Source organism: Prionailurus viverrinus, unplaced genomic scaffold, assembly GCF_022837055.1.
Source record: "Prionailurus viverrinus isolate Anna unplaced genomic scaffold, UM_Priviv_1.0 scaffold_35, whole genome shotgun sequence".
Taxonomy (NCBI): Eukaryota; Metazoa; Chordata; class Mammalia; order Carnivora; family Felidae; genus Prionailurus; species Prionailurus viverrinus.
The window spans coordinates 6,779,288-6,794,548 of NW_025927605.1; the positions used below are offsets into that span (position 1 = coordinate 6,779,288).

Genomic DNA, 15,261 nt, shown 5'->3' on the forward strand with positions numbered 1-15,261 from the left:
GAGTGAGGAACCCGATACGGGGCTTGAACCCACGTACCTTGAGATCATGACCTGAGCCGAAATCAAGAGTCAGGCGCTTACCCGAATGAGCCACCTACGTGACCCTGGGTATTCTTTACATTAAATTAAATATCACAACTATTCCTTTAAATTATATATTCCTATTTTACAGAAGAAACCAGCCTGGTTGCTAATCCAGCTTCTACAAAGTCTCATTGACAGCTTCTGGTGGAAAGAAACCAAAATTTCTGATTCCCTATCACAGGTATACTGAAGATATCAGACCGTTAAGATTTCTGCAGTCACTCTTAAATGTCACACTGAAATTCAATCTGTAAAACTTCAGTGTTTGATTTTTCCTACCCCAATCAATAATGGAAGTCTTCAAGGAAATCTTGTCTATTTTCATACCAATTAAATAAAAGTATAATAGAAGGGGATAATTAATTTCAGCTTGTTTAAAACTTGTTTTAAACCTTGCATTACATTTTTATCTGGCAATTAACTGTAATCCTTAAGGCATATATTTTTTGCCTTCTGTTAAGAGGTAAACTTATTGGCAAGGCTAAAATCATACCCACCAGCTTTGTTTTGGCTTGCAGGAAGTTGTCAGCATACAACAGAGAAATTATCAGCATGTTCTGGTTGTAGTTTGCTTCAACCTGCTGATTGTTTCTGCCCCATGACCCAAGAATTGTGGTGTTTATATTTTTAATTCTCCTTCTACCTCCTGGAGGGGGGAAAATGACAATACCTGTATACTCACAGCACAGAGAGAACAAAAACCAGAACCTAAAACACAGCGAGTACTTTAGATTAAGTTTTAGCTAGTGGCCAAACTAAAATTCTAGGATTAACACATCTGCAATCTATTTGAGAGTCTAAAAATTTATCCTACAGAAATATTTTCACATGCACACAAAGATGCACAGAGATAGGTTCTCTACAGCACTGTGGAAATATTTTTAAAAATTGGGAAAAACTTAAACATCTATCAATAGAAAAATAGTTACAAATTTTGCAACACCATGCAGCAATTTATATATATGCACGGATAGACAGATTCACATGGAAAAGTATATAATACTACCCTGTCTTAAAAAATCAAGTAGTCTTATTTCTATGTTGTGTAAATATTCTATAATAAAAATATATCCATGAGAACTCACACACTGCTGGTAGGAGTGTAAAATAAGTATAATTGCTTTGGGAAACTGGAGTTTCTAATAAAATTAAACATATACCTACCCTATGACCCAGTAATTCTACTCCCAAATATTTATCTGAAAGAAGTGAGTGCTTATGTTCACAAAGCAAGTTATGTAAGAGTGCTCACAGCAGCTGTATTCACAATAGCCCCAAACTGAACAGTTCAATGTCCATCAGCAGAAAAATGAATAAACAAAATATGGAATATGGGATACTACTCTGCATAAAGGGTAAGATAAAACTGATACACAGAACAACAGGGATAAATCACAAAAATACGATGTTGAGGACAGACACAAAAGAGATCATATTGATTCATGAAGTTCCAGAACAACTACAGTAATCCATGATGACAGAGGTCAGAATAGTGGTTACCTCTGGGGAGGGCTACTAACTGGAAAGGAAACTTTTCAGGATGATGGAAATGTTTATATCTTAATCTGGGTGGCGGTCACACAGGTGTTTACATATATTAAAGTCATCGAGTTGTAACACTTAAGATTAGTGCATTTTATGTACACAAATCATACCTTAATGAAAGAAGGAAGGGAGAAAGGGAGGGAGGGAGGAATGGATAGATGGATTGAGGGAGTAAGAGGTTCATATAAAAAGTTATCAGAAAGGAAAAATTATTTAAATTTTTTTAAATGTTTATTTCTTTTTGAGACAGAGACAGAGTGTGAGCAGGGGAGGGGCAGAGAGGGAGACACAGAATCTGAAGCAGGCTCCAGGCTCTAAGCTGTCACCACAGAGCACGACGCAGGGCTTGAATCCACAAACCGCGAGATCATGACCTGAGCCAAAGTTGGACACTTAACCAAATGAGCTGCCCAGGAGCCCCAGAAAAATTATTTTAAAGGCAGTGTGATTTTCAGGAGGTTTATTAGACCACAGCTAAGAGATATTTTCTGCATCATCTTGAGCAAAGCAGCCAGATACATGAGGACATACTGTATGATTGAATAAGCAAAGCTGAACTTTGCTGTTAGAAATCAGAGGCGTGCTTGCCTATAGGTGTGGGTAGGTACTAAAGGACAAAGAGGGTCTCTGGAAGTTTTGGTAACGTTTTTGCCTTTGTTTTGGGGATGTGTTCTTTTTGTGAAGCTTCACTGAGCTGTATATTTATGATTGAGCATTTTTCTGGAAGTATATTGTACCCAATAAAAACATCACAAACTAGGGGGTACTGGGTGGCTCAGTTGGTATAGCGTCCAACTTCTGCCCAGGTCATGATCTCAACGGTTCATGAGTTCGAGCCCTGCATTGGGCTCTGTGCTGACAGATCAGAGCCTGGAGCCTGCTTCAGATTCTGTGTCTCCCTCTCCTTCTGCCCCTCCCCTGCTCACACTCTGTCTCTCTCTCTCAAAAAGATGAATAAATATTAAAAAATAGTTTTTAATAAATAAAAAACAACACAAAATAAAACAAACAAAAAGAGGTATTTTCAGTAGCTAAATACCCCAGCATTCTCCATATATTTGAGTTATAAGGTACACTACCTTAATTAATTCCAACTCAACTACAATATTGGTTTGCATAAGTAAAAATATGTGTCACAGGACACGTTTTAGCAAAGCTCCTACTATGTGAATAAACACCTTATTTCCTTGTATCATACTAACATTAGAATGTCAACAATGTTAGGAGGAGACCCTAGATGAGAATTTAAGTAACCCATAAATGATTTTATCAAACCCATCAGCTTTCAGTAAAGCTCGCTCTCTGGATGTTAAGACCACTTTGTTCCTGAGCCCACATCTGTCCTATCTTCCATGTAAAAGCTGGATAGTAAAATTAAGCAGTGGAACTCAAAGACTCCAAACCTGAAAAGCCATCTGTTAGAATCATCTAACCTATAATGCAGCACTGACAAACCGGAAAAGCAAGCAATGAACTTGGAAACACAGGGGAAATAAATATGAATAAATGTAGCAGAAATTATAGGATTTCTGTAGGGTGTAATGGCTTACGATGTGAAAAAATGAGATCTATGATAGTTATGTCAATATGTTAAGATTCTCAGATGATGGTAAAACTTGAAACTTATCTTATTTTTCCAATATTTAAAGTGACTGAAAATTGTTTAAGTATTACAAGTATATAATGAGGAAAAAATGTTATTATCTTAATTGGTGGCACCAAAATTCCTCTTAGAGAGACAACTGTCACTGTTTGGAAAAGTAACTTGTTTCTCTGTGTGGGTGTTGGCGGGGGGGAGCCTAAAAAATTCAACAGACAGCTAAACTATCTTTTCAGTTGGCCAGGGAAATAGAGTTGTTGTTGTTGTCTTTTTCTTTTTTCTTTTTGGTTTTGTTCCAGATAGGATAAAGGGAGAAAGTGCCTATGAGAAAGCATAGGCTGAGAACTACATCAGGTGAAGAGTCAGAGGGCACTCTCTGATGACTGGGGTGGCAAAGATTTAGGAATAGGGATGCTTAATATTCAAATTGAAATAATTTGCATTACTGCTATGTAAACCCCTCATCCCTCCTCCTGTTCCCCCTAAAATTCCAGTGATGTCTTCTACAATTGCAGGGGCTTCACATGAGTAGGCTTTTGTGGAAACTGAGGAAAAGGGTCTATCTAGGCCAGGGTTTCTCAATCTTGCACTACTGACATTTGGGGTTGTATTATTCTTTGCTTGTGGGGGCTGTCCTATGCATTGTAGGAAGTTTAGCATCAGGCCTGGTCTGTACCCACTAGATTCCATAGCACCTCCCCAGTTGCAACAACAAAAAACGTGTCCATGTGTTGCCAAAAGTCCCCTGAGAAACAAAATCATCCGATTTGGGAACCAAAAGTTTACGCCTACGTGACTCAGGGCAGCTAAGAGCCTGGAAGGAAAAGTACCCTGAGAATGCATGCTCCTTGAGAATTATTAGGATTTTGAGGAGACGTCTGGGCTTCCACAGGGAATAGATCATGCCTAGAGTTCAAAAGGTCGGGGCAGCCCACCCAACACCTAGGATATACCCACAATGAAGCTCAAATATTTCTACCTATTAAAAAAATGTTTTTTTAAAAAACAAAAAGGAAGAAGAGGAAGAGTAAACCTTTCTTTTTTTTCCTACTGAGAAGTAATGCAAAAGTACTATTTTACAAACACAAACACACACACACATGGCATTCTACAAGGTAAGGAGCCCATATTTTCCCTAAGTTAACAATGAAGCTAATATCTCTCCTTCTTCCATAAATATTCGCATAGAATGATCACTGGACTCTAATCTAAGGAAGGATAGAAATGGAGGAGACTCGGAAAGAACCCCTACAAACTTCCCGTAATTTAGAGAGGCAAGGGTGAATCACTGACATAGGTAAAAGGCCACACCTCAGAGCTTTCCTATAAAGAGGCAAAAGCAAACAAAACAAAACAAACTAAACCAAAAAAATCAATAAGACTTTCTCTAAGAAAATAATTTTTTAAAAATTTACCAAATATTTATATGATGTTTAGTCCATGCCAGACACTATTGTAAGTTCTTTTCAAATATTCATCCCTTTTTTCCCCATGTAAATTCTATGAGATAGGTACTATTATGATTCCCATTTTACAGATGAGCAAACTGAGACCCAAAGTCAACCAGGTAGTAAGAAAGTGGCAGAGTCAGGATTTGAATTTAGGCAAACTAAACACACACACACACACACACACACACACACACACACACAAAACCATACAGGACCTGTGAGAAAACACTCAAATTCAAAGAGAAAAGATCATCTTGAAAAACTAGAAAAAAATGCCTTCCTCTGAAGTAGATTTATTATTTAAAAAAAAATTTTAATGTGTCTTTATTTTTGAGAGATATAGAGAGACAGAGCATGATCAGAGAAGGGGCAGAGAGAGAGGGAGACACAGAATCAGAAGCAGGCTCCAGGCTCTGAGCTGTCAGCACAGAGCCTGACATGGTGTTCAAACTCATAGACTGTGAGATCATGACTTGAGCCAAAGTTGGATGCTTAACTGACTGAGTCACCCAGGGGCCCCAAGTAGATTTATTATTAAAGAACAGATGTATAGAAAATTTCTAATTTGTATTCTCAAAAACATACAAAAACTCAGATCTATAAGCCAGAGCTTTGCAGATGTAATGACAAGGAAACAATGAGTGATAAGGAAAAAAATACATGGAATTTTTTTTTTAATTGAATGCTGAGTTTAAAATCATGATGAAGTCAGTGACAGATAGAACAATAAAAAAGGTGAATTGGAGACAGTAGTTTAAGGTTTAATATATATCTTAACGTATACTCCAATGTGACAAAACAAAGCAAATGGAGCAGAAGTAGTGATAATAGAAAACTTCCCCAAGTTAAAGACCTGAGTCTACAGGTCAAAATGGTTCATTACAAACTGAGAAAAGTTATTTTAAAAATCTAAAACTTTGACACTATCTAGTGACATTTCTGAGAGCAAAGAAAAACATCCTATAAACATCTAGGCAGAGGGTGGGAGAAATGGGCTACAAAAGAAATACATCAGGCTGGCATCAGACTTCTCCTCCACAAAACTGAAGGCCAGAAGATAATGGGATACTTCTAGAGAATGAATTAGTAGGAAGGGGAAGAAATGGGCAGAGTGCAAGTCTAGAACTTTCTGTACACACGTAAGTTTAAAATTTTTTTAATGTTTTTTTTTAATGTTTATTTATTTTTGAAGAAGAGAGACAGAATGCAAGCGAGGGAGGGGCAGAGACAGAGGGAGACACAGAATTCGAGGCAGGCTCCAGGCTCTGAGCTGTCAGCACAAAGCCTGACGCGGGGCTCCGACTCACAAACCACGAGATCATGACCTGAGCCGAAGTCGGATGCTTAACCGACTGAGCCACCCAGGCGCCCCTACACACCTAAGTTTATATGAAACTAGACAGACACATTCTTGGACATGCAAGGGGATAAGGAAGTGTAGTATCAAAGAACCCTTCCTGAGGGGTGCCTGGGTGGCTCAGTCGGCTCAGTCTGACCTCGGCTCAGATTGTGATCTCACTGCTCACGGGTCCAAGACCCACATCGGGCTCTGTGCTGACAGCTCAGAGCCTGGAGCCTACCTCAAATTCTGTGTCTCCCTCTGTCTCTGCCCTTCCGTCGCTTGCATTCTGTCTCTCTTCTTCTTCAAAAAAAATAAACATTAAATGGGGCGCCTGGGTGGCTCGGTCGGTTAAGTGTCCGACTTCGGCTCAGGTCATGATCTCGCGGTCCGTGAGTTCGAGCCCCGCGTCGGGCTCTGTGCTGACAGCTCAGAGCCTGGAGCCTGTTTCAGATTCTGTGTCTCCCTCTCTCTGACCCTCCCCCGTTCATGCTCTGTCTCTCTCTGTCTCAAAAATAAATAAACGTTAAAAAAAAAAAAAATTTAAAAAAAAAAAAAAAAAAAAAAAAAAAAAAAAAAAAACATTAAAAAAAGATTTTTTTTTAAAGGAACCCTTCTTGAGAAATTCACCCAGTATTATATTCTAGATCATCATCTACTAGGGCCTTATGCACTGTCCAATCCAGGAGCCAGCATGGCTACTGAGCAGCTGAAATGTAGCTAGCGCAATTGAGGAACCGAAATTTTTAATTTAATTTAAACGTAAATAGCCACCTATGGCTAGTGGCCACCATATTAGCCCAGTCTAAATATCTAAGAGAGATAAAATTAAAAGTTCAAGAATGAAAAAACCATGGTACAAAAAGTAAGCAATGAGCAAATCAAAGGGAAAAAACAGTATTATATCTATGGTTTAAAAATATTATGCAAATGTCAGAAAATAATTATTGTAATATACATAATAAAATATTAACAATTCTGAGTCTAAAATCTCAGATTATATCAGGAATTTCACATTTCACCTGAGAGGAAAGAGCCAAAAGAAAAGATTCATTCTTAGTGTTGCTAAATCAAAGGGACATGGTGCTTTTTTTTAAGCCATAAGAGAAAAAATATCAGTGGAATAACACCTGAATATATAACTTCTAGATCACTGGCAAGAAAAAAATAATTTTAATGCTCTGAGAAAATTCTCAAGAGACCTTAGGAATTGAAAGACTGTAAGTGGAAAGATCACTATATAAAACTATCCACACACTATGTCCCAACTTTTAAAGTACATACATACAATAAAAGCTGACAGAAATACATGGAACTTTAACAATTGTTGACCATGGGTGACTGTGTATCATTGTGTGTGTTCTAAATTTTCTACAATGATCATTATTACCTTTATAATCAGAGAAAATTTTAACGTGGAAAAAGAAGAATGGTTAGATCTCACCTGCCGGTAGTCTCTCCTATCTAGAAGACAACCCGGTATCACAAATTAAGCAAAAAAGACTCTTGAGCAGCCAAATGCATGTCACAAGGTCTACACCTAAAGATTTGGGTACTGTGTTCACCTAAAGAGCCCTTCATACCTTCTTTTACACATCTCAATCCCAACAAGCTTGATTCCCTCATATTCCAGTAGCAGTATGGCTCCAGACACACTGAGAGCAATGTAAAGTGATAGACCCGACCTTGCAGTAGGAAAAGAGTGACAAAAATAAAAATAGAAAACAGATGTTGACCTTCACAAGGCAGTCCGGGGGCAATTGGGACAAAAACAGCCCTAAACAACTCAATATGTTTCCACAAAGTTTGATAACCTATATTCACTATAACAACTCTTGAGTTACAGATTGGCTAGTTGAGGAAGTGAGAAAGTGAGGAAGTGAGAAAAATTCCAAATACATTTTAGAAAAAGATTAATCACAAATTTTATGATAAAAAGTTAGAGTGCTTCATTAAAGAGAATCAAACTACCAAGAGTAACTCACTCTTACCAGTTCCACAGAGTTGGAATTTTACTGAACTGAAAAGAATTTTAGGGTTGGTTGCATCGACCAAAACAAATCTGGAGAACAATCTAGAAGGAAATGATTAATTACTATTTCTTTCCAAGGAAGTTTAAAAATTAGTAACCATAGGCATATCAGAATTAGTGTTCACACAGCAGTTGCTACTAAATGCAGCTGGGATGTGGATGTTGTTTTGGCTTTACTCCACATTCCCAGCAGGATCTAGGTATCTTGTAGGTAGTTGGCACCTATTAGCCCTTAGGGTAAAATCAGTAGGTCCCATTCCATCACACATGGCACATTTTGAACTGAAGAAATAAATATATATTCAACCTCCTTCATACTTGCCTCTTGTGCTTCTTACTTCAAAAGCAGGGATAGAAAGACAAGGAAGAAACTGATTATGTTTATATCTATGGAGCAAAGATTATGCAAACTGCCAGCACACCATTGTTTTTGTTTTCAGTATGGTTATCACAAAACAAAAACAAAAAGATAGCTTCTACATCTCAAGCCTGATTATTTGAAAACAGACCTGAATATTTCCTCCTCTTTCAATAAGGCAGTAAACAAACACTTTTCATTTGACTTATCTGTAAGGTACTTATTTGCTGATATGGACTAGTTACAATTTCTATAAGAGAGCTTGACAGAGTCTGAGGAGGCTATTTCCTGAGTTACTCTAAAAGTACTCTCGCTGCTTTAACATTTGCCAAAACTCCAAGAAAGCATTAAAAAAAAAAAAAAAATCCCCACCCTCCTCACACCCCCAGAGCTAACAAGAGAAAAACATAATCATAACCTCAGTTAATGGTCCTTTAGCACTCTGACCACTCTGACATCTGCAAGCTTCTTTTTGTCTTTTGTTTGTCCCTTTTTCTTTTAAAGAATGCTACTGGGGCACCTGGGTGGCTCAGTCGGTTGAGCTTCCACCTTTGGCTCAGGTCATGATCTCACGGTTCATGAGTTTGAGCCCTGCATCGGGCTCTGTGCTGACAGCTCGGAGCCTGGAGCCTGCTTCGGATTCTGTGTCTCCCTCTCTCTCTGACCCTCCCCCGTTCATGCTCTGTCTGTCTCTGTCTCAAAAATAAATAAACATTAAAAAAAAATTAAAGAACGCTACTGACTGTTTATCTGATTAACAAAAGTTAATACATGGTCATTGTCACAATTCCAACAACATGAAGGTGTATGAAATAAAAGTAATGATCTCTGTCTCCCCCACCTTCTTATTCCCCTCCCAAAGAAACCAATGCTAACAGGTAGGTGTATATTCTTACTTCTTCCTAGGCTTACAAAATAGTACATAATATATGGGAGGGAGGGCATGGTTCACCTTTTTGTTCTCAAACAAAAACAGATCATATACGTTATTGTGCGCCTTGCTTTTAGTCTTAAACCTATGGACATTTTCCAAGCCAATATATACAGATACAGTACATTCTTTTTAATGGCTGCAAAATATTCCATAAAATGGATAATTCATTCATACCATCGCCCCACCTTTCCCAACTCATGGACATTCGAGATGGATCCTTGTACACATACCTCCTGTCCTTTAATTTCAGTAATGATTCCCAGAAGTTGAGTTTTTGGGTCAAATGAAACATTTCCAAATGTTTAAAATTTTATCCTTAAACAAAATTAATTGTAGACCTTCAGCATTTCTGTTCCCTTCTTCCTTATGCAAAATTTTGGCATAAACCTTTCATAATGCTTTGCATATTTTATTTTTAAAAGCACACACATTATGTCAAAAAATGCCCCTGTCATTTATGCTCGTGTAGTTATAAATAAATAAATGCTTAAGTTATGGCTGTGATGGCCAGCATTAAATCACCGTGCAAATGCTTATGCCTTGGTTTATGAAAGTAGTAATTCATTGTGGAAACCCCACCACCACAGCCATGTGGCAGCACTAAAGTGGCAGCTCTCTCACCCTGTGACTCTCCCCACTGAGTGACAATATAGAGATCAGGACCTACATATTTTCTAATTGTCAACAGTTAACCTTAAAAAGTGTGTGTGGGAGGGGCCAGAGAAGGGGGGAGACAAGTACACAGTAACAGACGATAAATTGATAGCCATTATGGGTTTCTAATATCCACAAATTATTTGGAGTACAATGAATAATTCTACGGGTCTACACCAGAGACTGTATTCCATAAAAACAAAATCTAAAAAAAAATAAAAAAATAAAAAAAAATCTATAACCAATATGTTGCTATGATTCCATGAACCTTTCAAAAACATAGTCTTCAAACATTTTTCAATAGAATTATTGGTTGGTTGGAATCCCACTTTTATCTTTTTTCCCCTCTAGTTCAGATTCAGATTCCAATTGCAAACTTAAAAAAAAAAAAAAGGCCTTAAAGAAATACATTAACCAACGAAGCTCCTTAAAATTTAATCTCAGACTCCTCTGTATATTCTAAAGATGCAAGCACCAACAGACATTGTTAAGACACAGCAAGTTTGATACAGAAGTATGTGACATGCAATTAATCTCCATTCATACCCTGCTCTACTTGTCAGCAAACAAAGGTTCTGCTTTAGAAGGAGATCTGAAGACTTCAATTAAAAACAGTCAGCTAACAAGAAAATAATCTAAGCTAAAGGAAGGTGGCAGGTGCAGAAATGAGTTGTTTACCAAAGTGTCAGTTTTGAACAATAAAGAACTGCACATCAAAAATGTTGAAGGAGTGAATTTCACTGCAAGCCTCTGAAAATAAAAAGGAATTTTCTACTAAGGCTGCACACAGAACGGAAGTATAGTTTAATGAGCTTGTAAAATAGGTTTTCTCTCATCAAATGACAGATACCAATAAAAAGAATCACTTTATATTTTTTAATGCAAGGGCAGAATTAAACTTTTCGCCACAGTTCCTTGTCTCCCAGGAACCACACTCACAGCCTTTCTTTATACTTAACATCGAATATTCAACCAACAACAGAGGGAAAGGCTGGATTGCTTCTTCTCAGACACCCAGATGATGCTATTTTAGCCTATAAATACTTTTTTACTCTGAAAGTTTAGATTTACTCAGGTCATAAGTAAAGTGGATTTTGGAAGCTTCACCTTAAAAGAAATACCTAGTTGACAGCTTTTACATAGAAGCAATCCAGAATGGAAACAGTGCTACAAACAGAGACCAAAAGGACTGCCAAATATTTGATTAGGAGGCATTTATACCAAGATAACAAGGTAATGGAGATATAAAACCAATTAAATTGAGAGAAACTGGAAAAAAAAAAAATACTCCTTGCCAAAAGTCTGACCTGCCCAAAGCAGGCCATCTGTTAAATATGTGTCAAAAATGTCACTCGGATGCCAAAAGGCTTAATTCCGAGTAGTTTCCTCCTGGGGCCCTTATGCAAGCACAGATTCCAGGCCTCTGTCCTTCCAGGAAGGTCAGTTACAGGGAAGCAAGTTTCTTGCACGAGAAAAAGTGTGAATGGAGCAGGTGATATTTCGAGTGTTAAGAAGGATGTGTCGAGTGTTGCTGAGTATGACCTTAACTCTTAAAAGGACTGCTTAGGAACGATAGTTTGAAGGTACACACCCTAGGATGGGGCATTTCTAGAAAAGTCAGAAATGTAATACTGCGTGTCAGCCTGCCCTGGGTGGGCAGCAAGACCTCCCCCTCCACCCTGCCCCAGAAGTCTGCAGGCTGGCAGAGGGAGGCTCGGGCTTTGGGGGCCAGCAAAACTCCCATTAAGCCCCAGGCCTTGGCCGACAGCATCCCACGAGCCCCTCGCACCCCCCTGAGAGCCTCGGGGGAGCTCTGAGCAGGAGGGTGAGGGACTTCAGGGCTGGGGAGGGAGGAAGAAGGCAAAGCCCCACAGGCGCGGTGGTGGGGGCTGTCCCCAGGAGACCGGGAACGTGAGGAGCGCCCCTGAGAACCTGGCTGGAAGGTGGTTCGGAAGCCTGGGAGGTTACGTGGAGGAGTGGAGACGCCTCGAGGAAAAAGAAAATGTGGAACTGAGCGGGGCGAATGGGACCCTGAGCGGGCAGAATGAAAATGTGGCTCTGCAGAGTTGAGGGTTCTAGAAGCCCTGAGGCTCTAGAAGGTGGAGGGTGATGGAGCTGCAAAGAGAGACCGGCCTTGGGAGCCTCTGGCGTCCCGGGTGGGGGCCTCCAGCTCCGCACCAGAGGGACTCCCCCGGGGGGGGGGGGGGGGGGACGGTGGGAGGGGGCCTGGGGCTGGGCCAGGGCGTTACCTTCCATGAGCCAACGGATCTCCTCGGGGAGGGCGACGGCCTGCATTTGGCCGGGCGGTGAGGAGGCCGGAGTGTGAGGCGGGAGAGGGGCCGTGAAGGCCTGGTGCCAAGGCGGGCGGGCTGGCGGGCGGCGGTCGCCCGGCGGAGGCACCTGTACCTCTGTCTCTGCCGCCGCCTCCCGGCCTGGCCGCAGGGCGGGGCCGCGGGCCCGGGGCGCGCTCAGGAAGTGGCGCGCGCGGCGGGCGGGGGGCGCGCCCCGGGCGGTGGGGGCGGGGGGGGGGCGGACACCTGTGCGCGGGTGCACGCGCCACTCCCCGGGCGCCCCAGGTGGAAGACCTGGGGGCGGGGGTGCCGCCGCACAGGCAAAGCCCCACCAGCACAAAAGACTCAACCCAAAGGAACCTGGTCTCCTGGGAGACTTTCTATCCTCAGCCCTGGACAGTTGACCTCAAGGGACAGGCTTAAAAGCCACGGTGGTGCCCGAAACGGGGCGCGGAGAGGCAGAATCCCAGGAGAGCCGTCCCCTCCCAGCCCAGCAGCAGCAAGCAATTCCCGATCCAGCTCGCACTTCCACGCCCAGGAAACCAGGGCAGAACGTTCACTATCTCAGGCAAACCGGATGTCTAAAGGGAATGGCCGTAGGTCCCAATAAATAATGCAAAGCCACCAACATTTAGGAGAAGCAGAGGCAGGGCTGCAGCAGATACAGGGAGCCCTGTGTCCCTTCCTCCCTGAGGCTAAAAGGATGTGAGGAAGGGGAGGGGCAATCTGGAGAGAAGGGTGAGGGAGAGGGGAACCAAGCCTTTTCCCTCTAAGGGAGGGGGGGAGTGAAAGACCACAGAAAACGTGTTCTCCTCCCCTCATCCGAAGTACAGTGGGGGTCAGTGTCCTGGTTGTGACACGGTACTGTAATATTGCAAGATGTTACCATTGAGGGAAACAGGGTAAGGGGTAGACAGGATCACTCTATCATCTCTTTGAACTTTTGTGAGTCTCAGCGATCGCAGAATAGTTTTGTGGGGGTTTTAAAGCACAATACCCCCCAAACCAAGAGCACACTGTATACACTGTATGTTAGCTAACTTGACGATAAATTACATATTAAAAAAATAAAGTACGATAAACCCAGTGCCATGAAGGTAGAAAGTGCCATGAGCGGTAAAAGGAAGAAGACTAACATAAAAAAAAAAAAAAAAAAAAAAAAAAAAAAGGAGGGAAGTGTGGGTGCATGTGTGTTTAATGGTGCATGTGGCGTTCGAGATGGGCTCTGAACATACCTGACTTTGAAGGGGCAGGAGGGCTTTCCAGGTGGAAAGACCAGAGTAAACAAAGACGGAAAAACCTTTTGTTTGAGGAACAGCTAATACCCCTTTTACCGGACAGTGTAGGGAAATTGTGGTTGTCGAGAAAACTTGAAGTTTTATTGTGAAGGGACTTGAAAGTCAGAATGAGGATTTTGAACTCAGCTGAGTGTGCACTTGGGAGACATTGACAAATTCTGAGCTGGTGAGCAACCTACCTGTGTAGTGTATGATCTTACACGTCTCACTTTACCTCTACCGTTTTCCTTCTTTCTAAAACATGAAGTCTCTAGTCTCAGACTCTGCCCACAGAACGTGTGGGGAGGATTGGGAGCAGTAAGGGAGAGGACGGGGAAGATGGGTGAAGTGGTTTTGACAGCCTCAGGGGAAATAATGACGGAATTGTGAATAGGGGGATGGGAGCCACAAGGAGAAACTGTCCAGAAGGATGTGGGGTAGCACTGCCTGGCATAGTTTCCCAAGGTTGGGGTCTTGATCCTTTAAGGAGTGCAGTGGCTTCGAGCATCTTTACGCGTCCACATCTGGCAATCTGAAGAGGAATGGTTTGGGGATCACATGACCCACCCACAAGTTGCAGCAAACTGGGCTGGGATTGGGGGGACACGGGCTGACAAGTCTCTGGGGACTCTAGCTCCCGCTGCTCTTCCTTCTCGCTCTGGAAAAGTTAACCACAAGCAGGCCGCCTCCTCCAGGCTCTGGAGCAAATACCAGGTCCCTGTTCGGGCATTTTTATCATACTGCTCCTTCTAGAAAATTGTAGTTGCTCTGGAACCATTTCTGAGTACTTATGACGTGTTAAAAGGCAAGGGAGGATATATGGGAACTCTCAGTAGTATCACCATAATTTTTCTCTAAATCTGAAACCGTTCTAAAAAAAAAAAAAAAAAAGGCAAGGGAAAACAAAGTCCCTCCTGTATGTAACCCCAGCACTTTGCCTTGCCTTCCCTCTCAGCAGTGGGAGGAAATCTGACAACCTTTCCCACTTCTTCAAGGATATTTGTAAATGCTAATATAGGCTACAAGCTAATGAGTCATTTGGGGAAGAGCAATGAACCCAGGTAATCTTACGACCTCCCAGGCCTTCACTGCCTGGCTTACTTCTACCAAAGGAGGCAGCAGAAACTCGAGGCATAGGTATTCTACATCCATTCTGGGTCTTAGAGAGACAGGGGGAGAGGGAGGTGCAGAGTTGGGTAGGGTGCGGTGGGTGACTGGCAGATTGCAATACGGCATTGTCATGTTGCATCAAGGTTCCTCGTTGCAGATAGAAACCTGCCTCCCCACACATGAGCGCGGCCCCTCCTTAATCATCTGAGGACCCTGGTTCAGCAGTCAGCCTCACTCCTAATGACATTCTGTTAAATGGACAAATTCCTTTGAAGCCTTGTCCTTCTTTGAAATCCAATTTCGCAAGAAGCCAGATCTGATTGGGGGTAGCCATGGAAACCACACCGAGGAGTCTTTGAGAAGGTGGAGAGAGGCAAGGCAAAACGTGATAGTCAAGAGTCCTTTACTGCTCTGTCGGAAATATCAAAGGGATCTGGAGAGGTTGGCAGCCGGCGAGTCCCTGCCCGGGGCCTGTTCTGTGTGGCTGGGTACCATGTGGCTGTCCTGGAAGTAAGCAGCCAGCTGTCTCCTCACACAGGCAGGGGGATGGAGCAGAATACACAAACCCCAGATCTGTCGGCCTCCC

At 41.9% G+C, this 15,261-nt stretch overlaps 1 protein-coding gene across 5 annotated transcripts in view; it reads right to left on the reverse strand.

Moving 5' to 3' along the window:
* Positions 1–12,424, reverse strand: part of SKAP1 (src kinase associated phosphoprotein 1) — a 279,158-nt gene extending 266,734 nt beyond the window's left edge. For all 5 annotated transcript variants that reach the window (XR_007149429.1, XM_047845673.1, XM_047845674.1 and 2 more), the window contains exon 1: positions 12,247–12,424. Coding sequence is in view for 4 of the 5 variants with exons in the window: in XM_047845673.1 (XP_047701629.1) it covers positions 12,247–12,292 (46 nt within the window). In the remaining variant the exon portion in view is untranslated. The remainder of the gene's footprint in view (positions 1–12,246) is intronic.
* Positions 12,425–15,261: the final 2,837 nt, after the last annotated feature.